At 40.3% G+C, this 26,622-nt stretch overlaps 1 protein-coding gene and 1 long non-coding RNA gene across 13 annotated transcripts in view; one reads left to right on the forward strand and one right to left on the reverse strand.

The window, feature by feature from the left end:
* The window catches only part of RAD51B (RAD51 paralog B), a 439,031-nt gene that overhangs the window by 252,663 nt on the left and 159,746 nt on the right, over positions 1-26,622 (reverse strand). For 11 of the 12 annotated variants that reach the window (XR_003538278.1, XR_003538276.1, XM_027708196.1 and 8 more), the window contains exons 8-9: positions 13,182-13,278; positions 8,359-8,436 (exon numbers count right to left, since the gene is read on the reverse strand). Coding sequence is in view for 10 of the 12 variants with exons in the window: in XM_027708196.1 (XP_027563997.1) it covers positions 8,359-8,436; positions 13,182-13,278 (175 nt within the window). In the remaining 2 variants the exon portion in view is untranslated. The remainder of the gene's footprint in view (positions 1-8,358; positions 8,437-13,181; positions 13,279-26,622) is intronic. The other variant, XM_027708167.1, reaches the window with a different exon arrangement.
* LOC113980989 lies at positions 366-6,595 on the forward strand. Its single transcript, XR_003538292.1, has 4 exons — positions 366-413; positions 4,829-5,037; positions 5,579-5,747; positions 6,353-6,595. It is a non-coding gene; the product is annotated as an uncharacterized LOC113980989 (long non-coding RNA).

Below are 26,622 nucleotides of genomic sequence, written 5' to 3' on the forward strand. Positions count from 1 at the left end.
TTGCTCAAAATTACTATTCAGCCTGCTGGAGCCAAATATCTTCTTAAAATAAATGAGGAAAACAAGGTATCTCTAAGGGAAATCCACAACTCACTAAAATAAGTTTTCAAAGTCCTTTACTCTGTTAGAATGGCATTAGGGTGACAGAGCCTCTTCTCACACATAGGATCTTCTCATCTAGACAAAAGACGTTTCATTTTAACAGAAGGCAGGTTCATCTCAGGATATATTTACACTGTGTGTGGTAAATACTAGAAAGATTAGCCTGTACTGACCTCTCTGCCTCTGTGACTCATCTGCTGCTGGAACCCTCTGGATCTCAACAGCTCATTTCATGCTGGCTCACATGACAATCACAGTGGTGACTAAGAAGCAGATGCACCCTCAGGAAAAGAACTGGGCAGGTTTTGACTGTAAGCCATGACAATAAACTCTAAGGCCATTAAGGACTTGACAGGTTGATCCCATGCTGTTTGGAGTTACCTCATACTAACCTGGAGGAAAATAATGTGACCAATCTTTGCTAGTTTGCAGGATTCTGGTGAACAGTCAACAGAACAAACTAAAGGCTCCAAGGCACATGAGGTTTTTGGCATTTAACCTGAAACACCGTGAACTCTTCCCCTTGAGATTCAGATTTGGTCACTGACAAGGCACTATAGTAGCTTGAAAGCACTAAAGTTTATCCTAAATTTCATTCCTACAGAACATTAACAAGAAAAGATTTACAGACTTCTAAAGCTTAAATGGCCCATCTTCTTAGTCACTTGTCCTTCAGCGGGTACCAGTTTTCAGTGGGTAACATAACTCTCAAACGTAACAGCCACCGTTTCAAGTCTTAAAACGGAACATCAACATTATCAGTTTGAAGTTAAAACAGAGGAAATAGCAAGGAAAAAGGGAGGTGGGTGGGACTTAAGAAAGAGCATTCATCAGCAGATGCTGAGGATGACCAGATCCAGGAACTTGGTATTGGGGCGCATGCTTATTGCAGCTGAGATGTGCCAAGGGCAGGCAAAATGTCATATTTCATAGCATAAACAACAGTAAATAAAAGACACGGCAGCTCAGCACAGACGAGCTTGTCAAATCCTACCAGCAAGGATTTGAGCTGTTACCCTGCTGAAATGCATACTGTTGTTTCTTGTAATCAAGCATTACCAGAGCTCAGTAACCACAAGTCAGGCAACGAGCATTACAGCTTATTAGTAACCCCTCCTACTGATCTTTGGAAGTGGTCTGTATTGCCTGACTTACATAAAACACACAAGAGAAAACATTCTATATTTTTATTTAAGAAGCAAGTCTCCAATAGTGAATAATTTGGCACAACAGTGTCAGACGGCCGAAAGAGTTGGTGTTGATTCCCCTATAGCTACCCTGGAAGTGCATCATTGTTCTGTTCCAAACTCACTTGCTCTGGTGAGAACATCCCTGCTCTGACTGTGGCTTGATGACCAGCCGCTAGCTTAGATTCTTCTGCCTTCACAATGGCTTTGAGCACTACTGGATCTTGTTTAATTTCCTATAAAAGTTCTCTAGTTGGTGCACATCAAAACCATCCCACAAAATGAACAAACATGCAGCAAGCAAAGATCACTGAGGACTTGCTTCAAAAATCTCAATGGAAACACCACTGCAGATGCAGGCTAAAAGATATTTGAGGCACAGAATGAATCTTACTGGAGCGATCTGGTAGAACATGGTAATTTAAGTACCTCTACTTTTAGTGTAGTTGAAAAAATATAGGAACTCCTATACAGTATACATTCCCAGAATGTCCTAGTGCCGAAAGCCTCAACGACTTAAAACAGAATTCTGTATTCAGATTGGTTATCATTAATTTTAATTAAGAACCATCCTGCATCACTTACAGTTCTTCCTTAGACCCAGAAAACAAAATCCAGCCTTCTGTTTCGCTAAGCAAAACCAACAAACAATGAAATTTGACAAGTTGAAAATCTATCATTTAAAAAATGGAATAAAAATTAAAAGATAAGCAAGGGAAGCAAAAAACTGGATGAAATCACATATTTAAGAACTCAAGAATTTATTTATTTTGTGTGTAAGACATCAAGATTTTTTTCCCCAGTCCTTCAATGCTACAGGAACACAGATGTTGAAGCCTGAAATTGTAGTTCCATACCCTTTTGCTTTTAAATTAAACAAATGATCTCAGTTTTTGGAGCACTTTTTGACCCCAGGGAAACTATGCCATTAAGAGAGTGCCAGAAACATATTTAATTGATGCATGTCCCAAGAACAGCTCAAAAGAGGGCAGACATACCACATATAGATTTCAAGAAAATTACTGAAGAGCTGCAGAGCTTCAACAGAACGTGATATGTGAAACATGGCATATGAAAGACTCAGTATCAAAAGGGTAAATTCAGTTCAGGAGATATTAATCTGATTACCTAAGAGGTACTATGAATTGGATATGCTTCTTTGTACACCAAATCCAACCTGGACAGATGAAGGACACTCCATTTTTCTGACATGTAACTAGTGCTTAAGGGACAATCAAGTTACAGACGCTGTTTCAAACAATTTTTTCATTTGGGAGTGGCATGTGCAGTAACCAGCCTGTAACATAAGATTTTCTGACTATTTTCTTGAGTGGCTTACACACTCCACAACTTGACTTTGCTGTTCTCATATTTAGTGTAATGCTTTCTATGCACCTGCCTAACAGAAAACCAGTCCAGCAACATCCTTAAACAAAGCACTCCACACAGAGCTTTGACACAAGACTTATGCTGACTGAATTCTTGGATAATTTTATGCAATGCAGGTTTTCATCTAAATGATAAGATTTTTTTCTGCACCATATCGTCCTCTTTCCTTCCTGTCATCATTGGCAATTTCCAGGATCTATTGAAAAAATGTACCTAAAATAAATTATCTGTTGAAGGCTCCTCCCCTTCTTGGATTTACGCAACAGTGCCACTGTCAAATATCCATGACTGTAAACTACGAAGTCAAAGGCCTTGAATTATCAGTTAGCTATTTAAATGTTACTACTTTAAATTATGGTAACAAATGCTTTCAAAAAAGCAAATTTGAAATCTATTTTCATTTTTGTTCACAAAATCCATTTAAAATTGAAGAAGAACAAAGCTTAAGAATCAGATCTCTAACTAGGACATCTGTAACAGCATTTTACGTTAAGGAGACTGTTTGCATGGCTTATCAAAGACCCTAGTCTTGCAGACTACACCAGCAATCACACAAGGCCACCTTCTGTTTATTTCTCTATCAGCATCCCACATCTGTATGACTGTGCTCATATGTACATGTATATGAATAACAGGATTAGTTTTACAAAATATAGAGGAAGGCTTAGCCCACCTCCACTAGCAGTTCCCTATATAGCTTTTAATTATTTCAGCAGAGAGAGATAGACATCAATCCCTTCATTAAGGCAAGGAGTATTCAGGGAGAACCATTTTAGAAAGGCTGGCTTGGGGCAGAAGTTGCAGCTGGTACACATCCAGCAGTCGTGGTCGAATCAGCCACGCCATGAAGGCGCCAGGGCTCGCTGCCAGCCAGCTGACAGAGAAGCAAGACGAAGAGGCAAGTCCATGAAGAAAGACTGCGGCAGCGTGGGAGGACTATGACCTTTTGATCTCCAAGATGTTCCTGATGTACCAAAGTGACATGTCAGCTCTAATAAGCTGCAGTCTCGAACTAGTGGCAGGAACCAACAAATTACTGTGAGATCTGAAGGCATTTGTTGTGATGATCCTGGCCTGGATGGGGCATATCAGTGCTCCCCCAGCAGGACTATTTGACAGTCTATCCCAACAATTCCCGAACCAGGGATTGTAACCTCCAGCAGGGTCACAGCCACACAGAGTGGGGTCACAAGACTGACAGAGATGTGATTGTTTATGTTAGTATTTGGGGTCGCAAGCTTGGCTGGGGTGAGTTCACCACCAGAAACAGGGGCACAAACACAAACCATTTGGGAACAGCTGGTCTAACAGATTTCACACTCAGAAACAACTTCCGGATATTCAGCTAAAACATGCCCAAACTACTGCCTTACATATCCATGTGCCAGCCTGAAACAACAACTTCCCTGCCAGGTATCAGACTGGCTCAAATTACTCCCAAAGAATCATGGCTGTTTACCCAGCAGTAGCATCTGTTTTGCCTTTTCCTGACAAATTTTCCATTGTTAACAGTGCAGCTATTCATACTTGAACCATTGTCTTTTCTACCCTTCCTGGCAGTAGTTAAGCACCAACTCATGCCAGAATCTTCTGTAGACTGTGGCTTGCCTAGGAGATTGGAGCAACAGTAGGACATTTTAGGAGAGCAGAAATTAATGTAAACATAGCCTTCCTTTAGTTAAGCTCCAGGTATTTCCTCTTTCTACCATTTCTTCACCCATCTTTCTGTACTGCACTGTGACCACTTGGGTTGCTTTTCTCCAAATATTTCTTAATTTTATTTTTTAGTATAACTGATATTATGAGAAGACTAGCAGAATCTAGATTAGATTAATTTTGTCTCTATGAAGCGCGCAAAATCTGCTCATACTCAAGGCTCTCTATTTTAATTAAATTAAGAGGTAATCCACCAACTATATACTGTCTTTTATTATCATGTTATGTTTGGGTTTGAATGTAACATTTTAGGAGTAGACTGTCACTGGGAAGAAGTTCATTCACATGCCAGAGCGCCCAGCTTCAACCTCCAAAAAAGGATAAGAGGTTATAAAACTTCCATAATTTAAGACAATAAATCATTATTACAATAATAAAGCAGGAAATAGACACAAATTAAGCAGAAACACCCATGTGCTCTTTTTACGATTAAGGGGAATCATCAATCACAGAAGCTGCCTGAGATTAACAAGGAGCCAGTTTTTCAAACATCCTGCAGTAAACCCAGAGGAAACCCAGCTGGAACTGCAACTCGAACACAGGCAACTGACTCTAAAAGTATCCTCTGTCCCTTCACCCTCGCCTTCCCTTTTGGCATAACACCTGCACCTAGGGTCACTTCTAACTGCTTCAAGTTCTGCAGGTGAGCCATATGCTTCATGTAATGCCCCAAGACAAATATGATTCCCATAGTTATGTCTTCCCATAAATCAAAATCCTCCCGATCCCTTCCCAGTTCTATGAGAAGAAAGATCCATTGCTGGTACTATAAAACTGCAGAAGAAATGGGACTAAATGCTACTCAATCATAAATATTAATTTTTTTTCCTCAACCTCTGTACAGATTTAAGGAGAATCCACTGTGAGTTAAGACAGAATTTAACTGGTCACTGTGCACAGGGACAAGTGGTGTTTAGCTATTTCCTACCCTTGAATTCATTTTTTACAATGCAATTTGAAAGATAAATTAGTTTAGAGCAGTTCCAGCAACACTGGGGTGCAATGTAAGACTGCAGAAGGAATTTAGAGCCAAACCATGTCTCATTTTTCTGAATTGAACCACTGATTTGCAGGACCACAGAAAAAGTTCATTATTCACCCACACTGTAGTATGAGTTAATCTTATTTTTAAACATAGGGCATAAGGAAATGACCAACTGCAATCTTGCTACAATGCTTTACAGCTGTATGCCATCCACTGAAACTCACTGACTGACACATATATGCTCTCAATCTTACTGCAGTTACAGGAACACAGGAATAAACTGGTCTGTGCAGCAGGATTCATGCAAACCCATTCTACTTTGCATTGGAAGGTGTAACACGTACTCGGCGCACCTCTTTTCAGCCGAGGTAAGTCATTTAGCAGCTAAGAGGTGGTAACTCCTAACCACTCAACTATGACTGTAATCACTTCTGTTATCGTGCTTCTAATTACATAGATGAGTGATTCCCAGCAAATGTACCTGAAGGCTTTTTGGATTACAAATTGTTGATTAATGATTGTAAGTCATATCACATCTTCAGAAAGAAACCACAACAAAGCAGTAGAACTTTGCATTCTCTCATCACATCCATTAGGAAATGATGAATGGAGATTCTCTTAAACTGATATATAGAGGTCTTTGAGTGTTCCTGCTGACAGTTTTCAACATTTCCATAGTCTATATCAAGTGATTATGCATGTCATTCAGCTTGACATCTCCATAGACACATACAGTCTCTGTAACACTGTTTTACTGAGAGACTTATCTTTTGATTAAAAAGCCGTTAAAATTTGGCTAGATGTTATTACGTCGCTACTTCCCACTTAGTGAAATATAGCATCAAAATTAGTACAGGCTAACATGACCATTGTTATTGTGAAATCTAACTGCTCCATATACCACCGCAACCCTGCCTCGTGCAGAAACAATCACAGTATCATTTCCCCTAATGGTTAATATCATTTGTTCCAGGCCCTGTAACGATGGTGCACTTCCTTGTGGCATTCTCAACAATCAGAAAGGCTTTTTTCTTTCCACTGAAGCACTGGGGGGCAGACTCTACTACTGTTAAGAGCACAGAGTTACAAGAAACACAAACACAGTGGAAGCACAAGAATCAAACTGTATTTTGAGGAGGCACATTTTTCCCTCCAACATGTTTTATCAAGGTTATCCCTTTTTTTCAGTGCCCACTGTTTACCTGTCCTGAAGTAGATGGACTATGCTGACTTCTAGCAGGTGAAGGAAGATGAGCTCCTTTCTCACCTTCGAGAGTATGTGGGCCTAATAATCTTTTTCATGAAAGGTCTGAAGCCGGAGAAGTAACTCAAAGACAGAACAGACTGAAGGAATAAAAGGCTTCCCACAGCACTGTTGGCTGGTGAAGTGGGTTACAGGGTCTATGCTGGAACAATTTCTTAAAAGACAGCTGAGACATGAAGTCCAGCACCAAAATAAAGGATTAGAAAGAAACAATTCCAGCTGTTCCATTATTGAGCTTACATGAACAAGAACCAGTGAGTTAAATAATTCTATCAACTCTGACACTAAAGTCACAACGCCCAAGGCTCAGACTTGGAGGCAGAATCCTGTGGCTCATGGAGCTGTTCTGTCCCATCACGGGAGGGTAGCTGGCATTGTGCCTTAGTGGCAACCAAACCATCAGGTGAGAAGTAGTAATTAATATCAAAGCAAACACAGAGGCAAAGCCACTACACTTCCGTGTATCATTATGACTGTAGAAGGCAAATGCTATATTGTAGCCCTTCCCTACCTTCTTAAGCCATAAACCAAGAAGAGAACTCCATTAGAGAATCACTGAACAGGCAAGGCTGGAAGGAACTACAATGGGTCATCTGGTCCAACCTCCCTGCTCAAGCAGGGTCATCCTAGAGCACATTGCACAGGATTGCATCCAGACAGTTCTTGAATATCTCCTGTGAGAGAGACTCCACAATCTCTATGGGCAATCCGTTCCAATGCACAGTCACCTGCACAGTAAAGAAGTTCTTCTGCATATTCAGATGGAACTTCCTGTGCATCAGTTTCTGCCTGTTGCCTCTTGTCCTATTGCTTGGCACCACAAAGAAGAGCCTGGCTCTATCCTCTTGACACCCTCCCTTCAAATACTTAAACATATTGATAAGGTCCCCTCTTTACCTTTTCAGGCATGTGCTTTAGTCTTTAGGATTCACACCTGCACACTAGTCTCAGTTTGGAAATTTACTCTTTAGTACGCACAGACATGGTGTAATTGTTGGAATTCATCTTCCAAATAATCTGGCAATACCATTAGTGTTATTTGTACTCACTGCCTTTTGCATATCTAAAATTCATTAAGCTTCACAGGATCCACATGAGGGGTCACAGTCAAAAGACTTTACTTATACCATGTGACATGGTTCTTGAGTTTCTACATGCCCAGTAACCTCGAAAGAGATTATACAATGGTAACAAAATTGAAGGGTTTTAGTAGGTATTTCCAAATACTTGAGTCTCAGAAAGTCAGAGTGGATTCATATTAAAATGATAGGATATTAATTTATGAATTGTCTTATTCAAAAATGTATTATAATTAACTAACAATACTGCTTCAATGATCCAAGACAAACTATTTTCTCTTTCAAGCAAAATTGTGCAAACCAGGCTGCAATCAGTTTACAGAGCATTCAGCTAAAACACTAAAGCCCTAAAACATGCCAAAGTGTTATGGTACTTTCCAGTGCATTTAAATTCATATCATGCTGGAGCACTTCACTAGGACATGCATTATTCTGCATTAGCTTTAAAACTACAAGGAGGAAGTGTTTTAGAAACCTTTTAACAGCTGCTTGATCTGTAAGCTCACAGTTCCTGCAAAACAGGTAAGTTTATGTTCTCACAGGATATTCTTTTTTATTTTAACTAAGTCACCTGCAGATCCAACCCTAAGCATTAAGTGCACACATAAATCAATAAATAAACAAACCAAAACCAACCAACAGCCTCTGATCTCTGGGGGCTCCTCAGTTCACTTGATAATTCCTTCAGTGTTTTCGCTCTGTTTGGTGCTAGGACTGAAAAAAGAGGATTTGAAGAGAGAGAAGTAATAAACTACAGAACTGATCTTACTCTGAGGTGAAGAGGTCAACTCATTATTTTCCCCCAGGTATATCCTGAAATATTAAGAAAGCAAAAAAAAGTTGAAGAATAAAAATATAACCCCAAATTTTAAAAAATGGTAAACTGAGGCTTGAAGAATAAAACAATTTAATCACAATATGACTAGAAATCAAGGGCAAAGCAAGGAAGAGAAGCCAAAGATTCCAGCTTCAGATCTTCTGCTCCTAAGCTAAAGTAGGAAAATCCTGTGGGTGGGAGATATTATAGCAGCTTAGTTTTCTCCAGTCTCCATAACACGAAAGCCTACTTCTGTGCAACAGCTTAAAAGAATTCAAGATCAGAGCAACAAAGTTGAAAAGGTCAGACTAAACTCATTGCTCTCACACTGTGCACTAAAAATATACAATGCTATGACAAACTGCTTGATGAGCACAAATGGCAGAAGACTGAACACTGGCTTCCCCAGAGCTAGCACAAGTTTACAGACAATTTAAAACACAAAATAATTCTGACTTTTTCAAACAAATATTTGAAAGTACTAGCTGAGATTGAAGAAGCCCAAGACAGCATTCTTTTTTTTGTGTGACGCTTTGTGCATGCTGTGAGGGGGATACTGTTCTTGTTCATACCAACACACTCCTGAGCTTTTTCCAAGAAAGACTGAGTTTGGCTTTTATGTCTGTGAGAGGAAGTTAGAGCTTGCAGCTGGCAGATATATTAATAAGACAGGCACTGGTGGACTACAAGGGACCTCAAGTAGGTCATACTGTCCTATCTCTTTGCAGCACACAAATGAAACGCACAAATTTCCCTGTCCAGCTAGCACTCTAATACACAGGCTTAGAATTAATTTCTAAAGACCTTTCACATTAGGTAAAACTTATTCATGTGAACTTGCAAAAATAACAAAAATAGTACAGCCACAGCCCCAGATAACTTGTTTAAAAACATCCATTAACAGTCATGCAAAATAGTTTGCTGTGTACATTTACATTCCCTTTCTAGTGTTCACTTAGCCTAATTCAGCTTAAATCTATTTTTTTTAATTATTTAAAAAAATATTTTAATTGGGTAAGAGCTACTTTTTATGTTTAAGTAATAAAGCATTAGTTCTTGTGATAGTCCTGGGCTTGTCTGACCGCCCCTGCAATCTAAAACAACTTTAAGGCTTTTTAAACTGGAAATTGTCTCTGACCGGAAGAGCTAAACAGAGGCTATTTCATAAGCAAGGATGAAAGTGAAAGAGCAGTGTTCACAATCATCTTTCAGTCTATCTCCTGTGATGACACGGTTTGAGAGATGGCTATGTAAGAATGGTGCAGTTACAAGTAGAAACTGAGTTTGCTTCCCAGGGAAGAAGCAACAGCCTTACATCTCTGAGAATTTTAGAGCTGGAGAAAAACACCATTAGTCTTAACTCCTTCAGATAATAATCTGACAAGTATGTAAAGACCAAATGAATGCAAGAGCTCAGACTATGGGTAGAGAAACTTTTGTGTTTTATTCATCACCTTAATTTGTAGCAAACTAAGCATTTTTTTTTATCTGTCTTGAAGCAGAAGTATGCACTGGGAATTTAGCTGGACATAACCATTTCCTGCAAAAATTACCAACAAACAGTTCATGAATTCTTACACTGGTACATAAGTGGTGGGATTTTACAGCCAGCACTGCTTTTACAAAGCCATTAATGTTCTCATAAAAAACGAACATATTTTTAGGACACAAGTTCTCATGCACTAGATTACAATTCTACAGAAGACAACCTTTGAGCCTGAAACAGCTTGACAATGTCCTTTCAGCTTGTTCATCAGATTAACTTTCTGTCTCACATCAGATGAACAGCTTCCTTGGTTTCTTGACTAATCTAACACATAACCCAAGCAATTCCCTTCTCAAGCACAATCAGAAGCAAAACCAAAAGACACTGTAACATTCCACTTCATTCTAATAGCACATTCAGTTCGAAATTTTCATTTCTGCCTCTCCCTAAGAAAGATTACCCTTTTAGCAAACCATTTACAGTGACTGGACTCTGATTTCAGATAGGATTAAAACAACATATCAGACATACACAAACCAAGTGGTCTGAGTTGCTTACAGGACTAATAATGTGTTATGGGTCCTTTCACATCTAGGTCACTGGTTCAAATTCAGCTTCAGTTGGTGATGAGTGACAAGGAACAATGAGGTAAGAACTCAGTCACAAATCTGGCCTCTTATCCCTGACTCTGCAACATATCCTCTTTGTGCACTTTGGCTACTCACCTAACTACTTTTCCTGCAAATTCTACAGTTGTAAAAGAGTAGTAAGTATTATGAATATCACACTAACCCTAGAAGACTAATTAATTTGGGATTCTGAAAGCATAAAAAACTTATCAGAAGATTAAAGTATTGCTACTTTCAGGCTGTTCAACAGCTAACAAGAAACACATTAAAAGGGGGAACTTTCTCAGGACAGGTCAACAACTCAGTGTTAAAAAAATCCACTAAAACACACTATCCACACCTGTAGCTTTTGATACCAAGATAAACATAGAAATCAAATGCTGAATGGGCCTGAAATTCCACATTTTCTCACAGGTAGACAGCATGTGTTAAAAGTGATGAAAAATGGAAATCCAGAAGCAGCCATTTTATGAATAAAAAAGACACAGGGAGAACACTATGTAGTGTGAAGATGCACTGTGTTCTTCCATTACACAACACAGCATGTAAATGCCATGTTAATGTTAGTCAACAGAAGAAGGAAGGGAGAGAAGGAAGGAAGGGAGAGAAGGAAAGAAGTTTATCAGCCCTTTATCCCTTGATAAAACTTGAATTACTGAAGGAGCCTGCACTGCTGCTGACTGTACTGTTCCTGTCCTGTGGCAAAACAAACATTTCCATTTTCAGCAACTGTGATGCTGGCCCATTTTACCACTTCAGATCCTTAATTAAAACAAAAGAATACAACACACACACAGCACCAACACATTTTAACTCATTCTTGGGTTAAAAGGCGAAAAATAATGGTGGTAGTTTAGGCAAAACATGATAGCTTCATTAATAACCTGTAACTGCTACAAAAATCATTATACCATCTCTTGCATAGTCCTGATTTCAGGACTAAGAATCTTTCATATTTAGTGGGAAATTTAGAAAGATTGCAACTTGTCCACGTTTTTTTCCAAAGTATCTTCAAATATTTTAACCACAGGATGAAAATATGTTTTATTGAGAACATATTTTGTTATTACTTCAACTTCAGAGTCAGCTGTGCCTTTCTTTTCAGAGAAAGCTCATACATAGCAATTCTAAAAGACAAGGTAAAGCACAAGTACTGTGATCAAGAGCATTTAATGAGATGGTACACAATTTCATGCCAAGAAATCATAAAAGTGAAAAATTATGCCTTCCTCTTCCAACTCTAGTTACCGAATTTCAACTCTTTCTGACAGAGGTAAGGAGCAGTATCCAAGCAACGAACTTCAGAGATACTTTGGCAATGGACAGAGCCAACCACAGCTACAAGCACAATGCCAAAATGATTTAATGGGCCGTGCTTTGCCAAGCTCCTATTGACAAAATAATGAAGTAAACCTATCGATCAGTGTTAAGGCATTGCACTGAAGTTACTTGCTACTCTTTGACATTCTGTTTAACCTATCTTCAACCTCCTTCTCTTGTCCACTGAAATGAGTTCCAGAAGTAATGTCAGTTTTAACCACTTTTTTTGGTGGTTATTGTTTTTGCCACCAGGCTGTACTTGTGTTAAGTCAGAGAAGCTTAAGAGGGCTTGTGATCAACCAGAACACAGATAAGCTGATCAGAACCATCAGAAAGTGCAGCAAGGAGAGAAAGAGCAGAAATACCCATATTATACAAAGTGGAAAGTCCACATGCAATTATCACGTCTTTGCAGGAAAGAGAAACGTTGCTTTACATCATACATTTGGGTCTATGCATGAACTGAACTCTAAATAACAAACTTTTTTGCATCTGTCCCTGACTGAGGGTACTCTGACTATTCTTTGCAAGTGGGGAAAGCTGAAATTATTATATTACTTTGCAAACCTTGATTTAGAATTATCTTTTCTTCCTAGCACACTGAGTCCTCACTAGTACCCAAAAAGAGTATGCCTGTCTCTAATTCTGTGCAGAAAAAACAAACATGAAGATGTAAAATAATATATGGCATCACAAAAACCCTCCTATTACATTCACACAACATAGAGATGCAGTCTGAGGCACTGTACTTGAAAACCAGACAAGCATAATTCAAGAGACAGAACCAAGTATTTGCTTTCCTTCTTTTGTGACCAGTTGGTTCTCTTTGGAATCACTGATAATCATTAGATAAGGTGAAATTTGCAGCCTAGCCTGTGTATCTACTCCTGCAGCAGGTTCAGAAGACTGAGAAAATAATACTCCAAATGCATGTGCAAGACAGTACAACACTGAGGAACTGACATGGCTCAAAAATTCATTCTTAGCCTCTAGAAAGTGTCAGATCCTTCTAGTTAGTCCACATACTTGGTTTTTATTTATAAATGGATTTTCAGAGAAACTGAAAAATAATTTTGTTTCCAGACTCTTTTAGGTGAGACTTGCTAACTCGACTCTCTCAGACCCCTGTATATCAACAGAAGACTGCAAATTACAGTGTGGATTTGTGTCAGTGTAGAGTTTCAGTTCTGATAAAGGGATCTCTTACCTTCAGACAGGGACAAATCATCAGCTGGAGACACCAGGTCTGCCTGGATTGCAGGGCCATTGCTCAGCGATGTGGTAATCTGATTCGTCAAGATAACCTGCAAAGAGAGAAGGAAAGGGTAAAGGGAAATGAATTTTTATAGCTACTGGAAGGCAGAAAAAAGCCCAGGACTGGAATCCTCCAGGCATAGCATCCAGGCAATTTCAACACTCAGAACATTTTGAACTATCTGCAGAAACTGAAAGAGATATTTGCAAGAAGTGGAGGAAAAGAGATATTGTTAAAAAGATGAAACACTAAACAACAGGATGTTGATAAATATAGCCAGCTAAAATGAAACTACTGTTCTGAAGAGCTTCATTCATCGTTTGTTCATCTTCCATGAACAATTTGATGTTCCTTACAAAAAAACACCATTTTCTTCATAGGCAAATAGGAATTCTATTTCCCTAGTAATTTCCAGACAATTTACACATTTCCTTCCTTTGGCTGAAACAAAATGCCATGGAGAGAGGTGCTGTAGGGATCCACCCCCATCGATCTGAAGTGCAAAACTACTAAATGTTACTGGGTTATCTCTACACAAGAGGATTTTTGAGTGTTTTTCAGGATCACAAGATTCTGATAAACAACAGACTGTAGTAACCACACAGTGCTCTCCTCTGAAAGCACGAGCAATCATAGAATCAGCCAGGTTGGAAGGGACCTCTGAGATCATCAGGTCCAACCCTTGATCCAACACCACCATGGTTACTAGACCATGGCACTAAGTGCCACATCCAGTCTCATCTTAAAAACCTCCAGAGACGGAGAATCCACCACTTCCCTGGGCAGCCCATTCCAATGCCTGATTACCCTCTCTGTAAAGAATTTCTTCCTAATATCCAACCTAAACCTCCCCTGGCACAGCTTAAGACCATGCCCTCCTGTTTTACTGATAGCTGCCTGGAAGAAGCGACCAACCAGGGACTTAATCAACGTGAGCTTATGACCCGCACTTACTGGGAATTCCTCGTTCACGGGGAAGAATTGCAAACCCCGATCCCCATCACGAATGGGGTTCAATGGGTTACCCATGCCTGACGGTGGAGGGTAGGCACCAGCTGAGCCACTCAGTGTAGCACACGTGCAATTGACAGGCTTGCAAGGGATAAACAGTTTCTTGCGCTCTTAAACATGTACTGTTTTCTAGTAACAGAAAGCATTAAGGCAAACACTGCAAACACCAGAGGGAAGAGCATAGGAAACCACAATTATCTCATAATGCTTTGGATCTTTAAGCAGCTGCACTATCCACAATAACAGTAAATTACTTTCTTTTTTTTTTTTAAGAAAAATTATCCTTTTACTTGCACTGAGAACAGACTCCGCTCCAAACAAACTCTCTTTGAAATTAATGGCCCGTCTTCAGCTATATTTGACACAGGAAGAAGGGAGAAAGGAATCCTACATGCTACTCTGTGGATGCTACTGGAATAAATATCTTACCATTGCTAAAAGGAAGAGGAATTTCTCTGCTCTTCCCTCCACTGTTCCTCCCTCCCTCTGATCATGGCTTCCTCCTGCTTTCTAACACTTGCAGCATTATGATATGACACACACCCCATTTTCTTTTTCTACTTCAAGATCCCACATAAGCTGTGTGAGATCAGAGAGTTCTAACTGGAATGGTGGTACTGCGGGATATTGTGTCTTCTTCAGGCAGCATGACACGAGCTGCCAACAATGTGATGGAGTGTGAGACCTTTACCAAGACAACAACTCCACCTCCCTGCTCACATCAGCCCACCCATATCTGTGCTTGCAAACAGTATAATGGTGCCTCAGAGCTTTATGCACTGTATCAAGAGGACTAAATTGAGAAGTGGGTAAGTCAAATCTTCATCTACTCAACAGGAGTTCAAGACCTTTAGAACTCCATAGTGATGCTCCTCATGCTCTTCTGCTATTGACTACAAGCTCTGGACAAACTTCAGCTGGCCATGATCACCCTGCCCAGCTTAACCCCAGGGTGCACCTTTTGGGACTGGGCATTTATGATGACTGCAGTGAACACAAACATAGTAAGTAACAGCCTTGTTTGGTCATACACCTTGGCTAAGGTTCTTAAGGTACACTTTGCAATACTGCCAACAGCAAACACACGAGAAACACATTATATCCCTCTGCTGTTTCCCCCAGAGCTGCTGCATGCACCTGTAAGCACCCAAAAGCAGACAGCAAACGGCCTGGTACACATAACTTCTTGCACCCACTGACGGCTGTCCTGTTCATCAGGTTCCACAGTAAGATGATTCAATTTAATAACAAAGAAGAAAAAAGTCATGTTTTCCTTTATTCTTGCCGCGGTACTTATCTTTCATTTTATTGAGCTAGTTTGTCCTTGTGATAAGTTGAGCACCAAAACTGGATCAAGGCAAAGAAAAGGAGCAGGCATCCAAGAGTCAGCAGGGATAAGGAATAGGTTGTGAGACCCTTCCTTCTTGAAACTATTTTCACTTTGTATTCACCATGTCAAAAAAGCCACAGCCTCAGTTATCCATAGTATCCAATACTAGAAAATGTGCTGAAACAGAACACACTAACAAACTTGTACACACGTACTGGTGAGTTATGAAGCTTTCATTGGCACACTTTTGCAATGATCACATTATTCACAAGTGTCAAGCTCTGTAAGTGATTCAGTCACGCCAGGCTTTGCCAAGATAATCTCTGTACTGTGTCATCATGTATTTTATTATTTATGCACCACATTTTAAAGAAACATTACGAAGCTTAAGGAACATTTTTAATAGAAAAAAAATACCTAAGCATACCATATTTCATATTGCTTTCTTTCAAAGGAAACTAAAGGCTTAAAAAAAGAATCAAAAGAAAAATGAACAACAAAAATATTTCAACTGCTTTTTTTCTTAATCTTTCAGATTTTTGCCTTCTTCTTTAACTGGGAACTCCACAGCATTGTTACCTGTAGGACTGAAAATCTTCTTCCCCTTTATGTTTAACTCAAGCTATGCCTCTGAATTTAGATTTCAATTTTTGATGTATCCTTCAATAACTATTCAATACTAATATCCTAGATGCCTTGCTGTGCTGTTTAAAAATCAGTTTAAAAATGCAGAGTCCTACTGAAGTAAATGTTCCACTCTGACTTGCTTTAAGGATGGGAATTAAGCATATTCTTAGCTCCATAACTTCACCAATAGTTAAACTTTTGCTTAAATACATGTTTAAATACTATCTTGAATAAGTACACTTCCTCTGAGATGAAGCCATATGCATGTACAGAATGCTTCTCTTGGAATTAACTGCAAATTATTCTTCATTACTGCAAGCCTGCAGAATCAACATAGAGATTCAGTTCTCCCATAAGTACAAGCCAAGAGGCTGTTAGCTAAGCACTAAATTTGGCATCAAATTCCCTGTCACACCTCTGCAGCCTTGCTTACTGCAAAATTCTTCTATCAGGTATAGTTACACCTATTATCAGATAGATAGATAGATAGATAGATAGATAGATAGATAGGTAGACAGACAGACAGACAGACAGACAGACATCTCTATATCTTTGTGTACCTACCATAACACAGTTTGAACCTCACTCTGAGAGTATCCAGATTGCTCTAAACTCTCACTAGATCAAACAAGCCGCAGGTCACTAACAAAAGAAAATATGCTGGTCCTTTGTTCCAGTCAGATTTAGCAAACTCCTCTGAATACGTACATCTATCGTCAAAATTTCAACCACATGCCCTTACCGGAAAGTGCCATTTTTATTTTTCCACGAGTAAAACTTTGGTCACAAACACTTTGGCAGTGAAAAGTGCCATTTAAACAGGACCCTACATTTTCAACAGTCCCCAGTCCTACAGGCATTCAAATCGAAGTCCTGAATATTGGTATCACATGATTCCAGTGGCACATCAAAAGAAAATAATAATTTTTCCCCAAAGTCTCCTTCACTAACCTGAAAGATACGCTTACACTCTGTTCTGCTATCCTTTGAAATGGTTTGATGTGTTCAGAGAGTTGCAAACAAGTGTCTGAGGGAATGGTTAAACTTGTGTGTGATTTGGAGAGAAAACACAGGCAGACAAAGGAGATCTGGTGTGAAACAGCTGTGTGACTTTCTGATGAGTAATCACATTTGTGCATGGACAGCATCTGCTGAGTCTCACACATTGCTTCATACATGCGTCCACAGACTATAATGCTAGTTTTGATGTTAATGATGCCATATCTTAAAAACGACCAAAAAGAAGGCTAGAGTATCCCCCTTTGGTCTGATAGATGCCACACTTGAAAGAAACCACCTCTCACTGCTAAACAGCAGTTGGAAACATGCTGGAGCTGCAACTCCAGGCAGACTTACTAGAGACTGCCTTGCACTGAACTAGCAATAGTACTTCCTCAACTTTTCATCGTAGATCTGTCAGATACAGATCAGATTTAACCTGTTTAGTACAAGAGACCTGCCAAGTCCTGAGGCTAAGTAGGTGAGGAAAAGTTGCCTCTGTTGTGGTTCCTTTTGACAGATACTGGACATCATTACCAGCCAAGAACAGCTTCCTCTTAAGAGACTGAAAGCCAGTCACGTGTTTATTATCTTCCAGCAGAACACTCAACAGTGAAAATATTGCTACATGGTATTTTGATGTTATAATATTGAAATACATAATATTTTAAAATGCATTGTATTTTAAAAATACATACTATTTTAAGAGGAGCTCCTATTTCCATCATGAACTAATGGAACAAAATGTTTTCATTACCACTAAGAGTCACAAAAAACAGCACACCTCTCCACACATACAACTGTGTCCTGACATGTGCAACAGGTAAGGAAGTTGTGCTATTGCTTTCTGTTTCTACTTCGTGATGAATGAAGTGTGTAGGGCCTCTCCAGTCAATGACTGTGCATGAATGTAAAACACTCCCCTGCTAAAAGAGGGAAAAAAAGATGAAAAGGTCAGCTAAACAGCTCAGTAACACTGGAAACACGCCTCATGCAGTCTGCTATGGAGTTCAGTGAACCATTGCCTTTAACCTTTGAGCCTATTCATTTGCCATTGGTCAAGCTAGCTATTTAACAAGTGAAAATTTACAGTCCTCAGCCTTCCAATTCTGACAGAATTACAAACACTTTATAAATTCACTCAGATTCAGATTTCAAAACCCTTTCTGAGAAAAAGTCTACTACTAAAAATACTACACAAATGATGAACTACACAATTTCCCAATCTTTTCAAATCTTTACTTCAGCATAGCAAACTTAGATTGTAAAATAACCTTGTCTTACCATTAGAAATGTTATGAGAAAAAGAAGAATCCTTCTTAGTTAGAAAATTTGGAGATAAACACAAAGAGACAGTGGGAACACATTTTCAAGTTCCTAATTTTAGATATGTTATAAAATCCTACAACCTACTCTTCTGATCACTTTGCCACTTTTTATAGGTACTGATACCTGGAAAAAGATGAAAAAAAGAAGTTCTCAAGGAAAACAGAATTCATGTTTTAGACAGGTCATTGCTTCTTCTATGATTAATCCAGAAGTCAACAATGCTGTTAATAGAGTTGGAAGGGACCCACAAGGATCATCAAGTCCAACCCTTAGCCCTGCACAGGACCAATGATGTCCAAATGCTTCTTGCATTTTGTCAGCCTTGGTGCTGTGACACCTCCCTGGGGAGCCTGTTCCACCACCCAACCACCCTCTGGGTGAAGAACCTCTTTCTAATATCCAACCTAAACCTCCCCTGACACAACTTCAGGACATTCCCTCAGGTCCTGTCACTGGTCACCACAGAGAAGAGATCAGTACCTGCAATGAGGTCTCCCCTCAGTCTCCTCTTCTCCAGGTTGAACAGACCAAGTGACCTCAACCACTCCTCATACAGCTTCCCCTCAAGGCCCTTCACCATCTTTGTTGCCCTCCTTTGGACACTCTCTAACAGTTTAATATCTTTCTTACATTGTGGTGCCCAAAACTGCACACAATATTCAAGGTGAGGCTGTCCCAGTGAAGAGCAGAGCGGGACAATCCCCTCCATCGACTGGCTGGCGATGCTTTGCCTGATGCCCCCCAGGATACGGTTGGCCCTCCTGGCTGCCAGGGCACTGCTGATTCATATTCAACTTCCCATTGACCAGGACCACCAGGTCCCTTTCTGTGGCTCTGTTTTCCAGTTTTGTACATACATCCAGAGTTGACCCATCCCAGGTGCACAATCCGGTACCTTCCCTTGTTGAACTTCATATGGTTGGTGTTTGCCCAGTCCTTTAATCTGTTGAGGTCTCTGCAGGGCCTTCCTGCCTTCAAGGGAGTCAGCAGCTCCTCGCAGTTTAGTGTCATCTGAAAACTTGCTTAGTATCCACTCCAGTTCTCTGTCATTTATGAAGATGTTGAAAAGTACAGGGCCTAAGATAGCGCCCTGTGGAACCCCACTAGTGACAGGTCACCAGTCTGATATCACTCCATTCACTGTTAGCCTCTGTGCTTGACCCATGAGCCCATTGCTCACCCACCACATGATGAGTTTATCCAGCTGTGGGCTGAACAGGTTATCCAGAAGGATCCTGTGAGAGACTGTATCGAGAGCTTTACTGAAATTCAAAAAGATTACATCACCTGGCTTCCCTTGATCAACTAGGTGGGTTACCTTGTCATAGAATGAAATCAGGTTTGATAAGCAGGATTACCCCCTCATGAAGCCGTGCTGGCTGTGACCAATCACTGCGTTGTCTTTCAGGTGTTTTTCAATACCTCCCAGAATAATCTTCTCCATAACTTTACCAGACACTGAAGTGAGACTGACAGGCCTGTAGTTTCCAGGGTTCTCCTTCTTGCCCTTCTTTAAAATTGGGACAACATTCACCAGCTCCCTGTCAGCTGGGACCTCTTGGGATTCCCAAGACAGCTCAAAAATCATTGAGAGAGGTTTTGAGATGACATCAGCAGCTCTTTGAGGATTCTGGGTTGAATCCCATCAGGCCCCATAGATTAGCAGGGATCCAGCTTGAACAGCAGATCCTGCACAATTTCAAGATCAACTGGGAGTTGATCATTCTTGCAGTCATGGTCCTTCACCTCAGGGCAGAGAGACCCCCTTGGTCCATCATCCATGTTGAAGACAGAGGCAAAGAAAGCATTAAACACCTCTGCCTTGTCTCTGTCCCTGTTTGTGAGGTGACCATCCTCACCCTGTAACGGGCTGATGATATTTCTATACTGCCTATTGCCATTAATATGTTTGAAAAAACTCTTTTTATTGTCCCCCACATTTCTGGCCGGCTTCAACTCCAGCTGAGCTTTGGCCACATGAATTTTCTCCCTACAGCAGCAAGTAGAATCTCTGTATTCTTCCCACATCACTTGACCTTGCTTCCACTGGGCATACATCTTCCTTTTTTGCCTTATTTCCAAGAGAAGATCCCTGCTCAGCCAAGCTGGCCTTCTGCCTCACCTGCTTGACTTCCAACATTTGGGAACTGTCTGCTCCTGTGCACTTAGGAGGTGATGTTTGAAAAGTGACCAGCACTGATGGACCCCAGCACCTGCAAAAATATTTTCCCAGGGGACCTTACTTACTAATTCCCTGAGCAGCCTGAAGTCTGCTCTCCTCATGACCAGAGTTGAGGATTTGCTGGCACTTTTCCTCCTGCCAACAGAGATGTTAAACTCAATGACTTCGTGATTGCTGTGGCGAAGACAGCCACCAATGTCCACTTTGCTCACGAGATCCACTCTTACGACAAGCAGCAGATCAAGGAGGGCATCTTTCCGAGTCGGTTCCCCTAAGATCTGTTCCATAAAGCTGTCATCCAGGTTTCTTAGGAATCTTCTGGCCCAGGTTGTACCAGCTGTGTGATGCTCCCAGTTAATTTCTGGCAAGCTGAACTGCCCCATAAGGACAAAGGCACTTGACTTGGGAGTGTTCCTTAGTTCCTCAAAGAATAATTTGTTGGAGCCACCCCTCTACCTCTTCTTTGTATGTTGTTGTAAAAACAGAGTCACCTTCCACTGATGTGATTTCAGCAGATGCCAGTTTTCTGGAAGCACATTAGAAAAGTAAAAATACTAATTTAATGTGCCTAAACTTCTAACACTCCCATTTATTGGGAATAGCCAAGTTCCTTCATATGGAGAAAGTTCCTGCAGGTCCTGGGAGATTGTTGGCCTAAGAACTTTACACAGAAGAATAAGCAAACTATTTTTTGTTTGGTTATTTATACAGTACAATTTTTCAAGTACTCCTCCTGCCCTTCCTAGACCACACTGAAGCTACTAAATCTGACTTTGTCATCCTTGTAAACCCAGTTGAGTAAATAAGCCATTTTTTGTAAACTTGTGGTCTTAGTCTCCTTGTTAGTTTATTGCAAAATTAAAGGGAGCTCAGCACAGAACTATCAATCAGTAACCAGCAAAGGTAAAAAGTCTTCTGGAATTTACCAAGAGGCAAAAAACCACACTGTTTCATGAAATGGCTCTTTGTTAAAAGAATGGAGCAGAATTCCCCATTTTGCATGCAACACTATTTAGGAAAATTCTTATTAAAGGCTTCCTGTTGAGCTGGGAGAGCAAGCACAAGGACACTTGCAATAATCCCAAATTACTCCACCCTTATCGGTCCATGTATTTTGTGGTTTTCACTGTACTCAAGCAACGTCACTAGAGAGCACCAAGTAAAAGTGACAGTGTGGCTGGGATGCTGACTCTACATGTTGGAGGAGAAGGAAAGCAAGTTTTATTGATCTCTAGACAATCTTAGTTCTGATCCTTGAGAAGGCATCTCTCCCTTTCCCTGAAGCACAGAGCTTTTAATGAGGCATTCAAGTAATGGGTTGAAACAATAGTGACTACTGTGGAGGCATTAGCTAAAGGATAGTACACCAAGCAGTACCACAAAGCCAGATGGGCTGTTTCCAGCAATCCTGGAAACAGAAAAAAGGAACAGTGAGAAAACTGGGGTGAAACAGCATACTTCAAACAGCTGAGAGAACCACAGCCTTCTCCTTGAAAACCTGCTACAGCTCCTCAAGACTGGCAACAGTCTGCTCAAGGAAGAACACTAAACTATCACCATCTGTTATAGTATTAGGGTATTTGTGATCTTCATCTAAGCTACCCACTGAATTGTCTTTTTCTTCAACTTCTGTTTCTTCAGGGAGATTTTCTTCAGCATCAGTAGCCACAAAAGCTGTTAAAAGTTTTCCAAGACCTCAGCAGAATTTGTACCTAATATGCACAAGAAAACTTGCTTAAAACTGAGCATTTTTGGTGAAATTAGGGAGTTAGAAACAGAAAAAGGAAAAGTCTGAATGCAATACCAAGAGCTCCTAAACAAAATAAGAGTTTTAAAGAGAGAATTTCAAAGTGCCCACAGCTACTGCAGTGCTTGAAGACAGCTACTACAGCACTGTGAGGGGCTCACCTTGCAGGAGAGCAGCTTTTACTGTGAAAAGCCTCTGCACAATTGAGACAGCTCTGTCTGGGCCCCAGGACCAAATCAAACAATTTATATCACAACTGTTACAATGATAGGAGATTAAATATATACACATATCTTCATTCTTAGAAAATGTGAACTATTTTGGTTGTAGCTAACAAAGAAAGCATGAAGTGTCTTCACTGCAGGCATAAGAAATAGGCAAGTGCCCACATTTAACAACTGTTGCTAATCTAAATCAATTGAAAGACAAAGTACCCATTACAGTTGTCTTGCTTATAATATGACAGAGACATACGCTGGTAATGGTGATACACAGGTTAGAGGGAAGTAGATGGCTATTTTCAGATACAACATAGCAGCTAGCCTGATTGAGAGCTGTTACAATTCACATTTCAACCCATGTTACCAGAATTTGGCATAATTTCCTAAATAAAGATATATACACATAAGTCACTGGAAACCTATCGAGAAACACTTTCTAATCCTACATGCAATGTAGCAACAAGTGCTGGCCTTGCCTCAGAGGAATTTCAGCTGCACCTATTTTCAGATGTACTTATTTTCATCACATCCAGGAAAAAAAAGGCAATAAACAGTCTAACAGCACAGAAATAAGAAAGCACAATTCTCTGGAAGGCTCACAAGCACCTTTTAAAAGATTAGGGATCTGTTGTTCAGCACACATTGCTGGCTGGCTGCAACCTTACTAGAGCTTCTGTTTTGCCATGATATCTCTGCCCAAGCTTCTCCTCTTTCCTCCATCAGTGAAGCAATTCATAGCAGCAGAGCTCATTTTATAGTTATCAGATTTCGTGGAGACTCAAAAGAAATTAAGGTATCTTTCAGAGACTATCAGCTGTATTTATATTGAATTTATTCTGCTTTGCACAGGAAAAGTACAAAGTTATGCAATTCTATTCCATAAGTCTTCTGGAGAAGTCTCTATTCACATCCCCGCCAACTGCTTAAAAAGCATCACAATGAATTAAAACTTCCACCAGAAGAAAAAAAGAAACAAAGCAAAACAAAAGCATGCTGTTTTCAGGCAGCTACACGTCTTCAAGTTGAAATAGCTACCACCCCATGACAGCCTGAGGTCTTCAGCCCTTACTACTCTCTGAACAAGGAATGCAGCCAACACAAATGTAACCTTCAAAATCCGTGCCACAGAGCACCCTTGTGCTGTGCTGCTCAGTGTGAAAGGTTTGTGTGCCTGGAAGGCCTTCACATCCAGCAGCCTGTACAGACCTGTTTACAGAGACATGTGTAAGGCATCCCCACACAGAGGGATTGCTGCCCGCCTTCATATCCTGCCAGTTGCCCAAAGCTCCACGTTATTTTCCAGCAGAACCTTCCCTCTCCTCCACCCTCCCCTCTAGCCTCTGCTTAATGATGGCTTTCTGAAATGAGCTTACTCCTGTGTGTAGCTAGCAATGTACCACAGGAGACTGGTCTGATACTGGCTGAGGCAACACAAAGTACCTGACAGGAAATCGCTGTAATTCACAGGCAACTTTTACAGCCAAAACCTGCTGCTCTCTCAAAGCAGCAAATACTACCGCTTAAAAGGGAGTTTTCTGATGAATGTCAAATTGTCTTGTAATAGAATAAATAAAATAAAATTATTAATTCACAGTTCACTCTTGGATTGCATGCTGGTCACTGCAACAGGGCTTTTGGTTGGTTTAATTTGTTTGGGTTTGAAGAAACTGGGTTGGCTGGAACACCAGCAAAGTAGTACACAACTTCAGTTCTGCTCCGGCATGCTCCAGGCTGAGAGGAGAGACGAGTATGTCTCCTACTGTTCCATAAGACTTCAAGGAAGTCAGAATTTATGCTAACTTTTTTCTCAATGAAAAACCTAGTTCAATTTATTGGCACTAGTCAGCTTTCATTAGATCAGAAAACAGAATGAAGGCTCTTTCACTCGCTGGGTTCAGACCTTCTGCCATGCATCTACTCCGTTTCATCCAGCACTTCAAATTTACCTAGACCTACACAAATTCTGTGGCATTAAATCTCACTGCCTTCTGAGGGAATAAATGTATTGTTACCCCTATTGTAGAGACAGATGCTCAAACACTAAGCAAATTGACTAAAGGTACCACAAACCTTTACAACCATTCCTAAATCCTGACTGCAAGAACAGAGTTGGAAGGGCTTATACTCACCTAACCACTCTAGGATACCTCAGGACCATCTAATATCTATCCAGCAAATTATATATTCATAATTCTTTATATATTTGGGGGTCATTATATTTTAGTTTTTCTACACCTGTCTATATTTAGTTTTTTCCTAACAAGTGTGAGATCCTGGATCCAAATCTCACTGAATTATTGATATGGGTTGGAACCAACTCACTGTGTGTGTGTGCATGTGGGGAAGGTCTGGGCCTAGACCTGCAGGTCCATGGTAAGGCCTGCACATCAGGTCTGTGCTGAGGGCACAGGGCAGAGCTGAAGGCAAGGCCTGCAGCCCACGCAGAGCACAGGCAGAGCTGAAGGTCCTGCAGCCAGGCTGTCAGTCAAGGCAGACCTGCCTGGCAGCCCGCAGACCACAGCCCTGCAGCCTGTGACTGGCTACAGCACAACTCACTCAGGCCTGGAAGGCACTGACCAGATATCCTGCCTGGGAGGGAAAACCGAATTCTGTAAATACACGAGACTCCATGTGGTCTCTCTTCTCTCTCTACTCCCTCTCCAACCAGCATCATGTGAATCATCGAATCTTGTCGATAACTATTCTCCTCTCCTTTCTCTCTCTCCTTCTCTCTTTCTTTATTCCTTTTAATCTGTTTTCTTCTTTTACTCTTTTCCTTCTCTTGTGGGTAACTTAAAACCAATGAACTGTGTTTTACTAAAGCTGGTATATGGATTGTTTTAGTGGGTGTTTCCTATGGAATGGGTCTTGGTGCTGAATGTTTCAGTGAAATGCTTTTTCTCGGTTGTATTTTACTCCTGTAAAAATCTTTTGCCAAAATATCTTATTTTTTTTGCTAAATTAAAAAGAATTTCTCTTAGAGAACAGTGCGTGACTCTTTCTCCAGACTCTATTTTGGTTATAACGAACCAAAAGGCTTTTAAAAAGTCTTAAATAAAAATGTAACCGCTCTGGGCAATTTATAGCTTAATCTGGAGTGCAACAACAAGTCAATAGGAACAACTCAATAGGAATATAAAGTAATTGGAGAAGTATCTATTATTCACTACTAAACTAATGAAATATTCCTAATGAAGGCCTAGGTCTCATGGCCCATTTCAAGTTGATAGTAAGTGTACCAGCATTTTTATTTGATTTTGATGTTTTGACAAGCCCATTAGAAAGACCATTTATAGTAATATACACATGCAGGTCTAGAGAAATATGGCATATAAGGCACAACTTTATGTCATTAATTCCATTAATTCCTCAGATTCCTTCCAATTAATTCCTTCAAGCCTTCAAACCAGTGGGTCACAGGAGACTCCCTGAGTCTCGGATACAAACTGAAAACAGCTCAATGTGCTACTGTAATCTACAACTTTGCTCAACAGTTTTTAAAACACTTTTCCTAGCTCTACCTTATTCCACATCATGACCCTACGCCAACATTTTTAGAGTGAGGACAGCGTTAGTTTAGACTGCTCCTTGGTGCCTTGTGGAAGCAGAAGAAAGCAGTTTTAGGATGTGCTAGAATATTTGTTCTTTTTGTCTATTCATTTAATCTTTACAAGGAGGTAACTGCTAACGCCATCGTTTGGCTTATGTTGTTTTATACACAACATACTTTATCAGCTCCACTACAGAAGTGGAGCAAATCTTTTATAGCCTACGGTTAAGTTAGAGAACACAGAATGCTTTACACCATGCCTGTTAAAGAGTTTTCTTGATGTATTATGGTAGCTCAGACACAGATGGAATTTTTAGACTTACCTATAATGGCTATGCTTAGATAATCATGTAGCTTTATTTCAGTGTCTGTAACAGTCAGTAGGTCCTACCTACAG

The sequence above is a fragment of the Neopelma chrysocephalum genome, unplaced genomic scaffold (genome assembly GCF_003984885.1).
Source record: "Neopelma chrysocephalum unplaced genomic scaffold, ASM398488v2 Primary Assembly neopelma1_24, whole genome shotgun sequence".
NCBI lineage: Eukaryota > Metazoa > Chordata > Aves > Passeriformes > Pipridae > Neopelma > Neopelma chrysocephalum.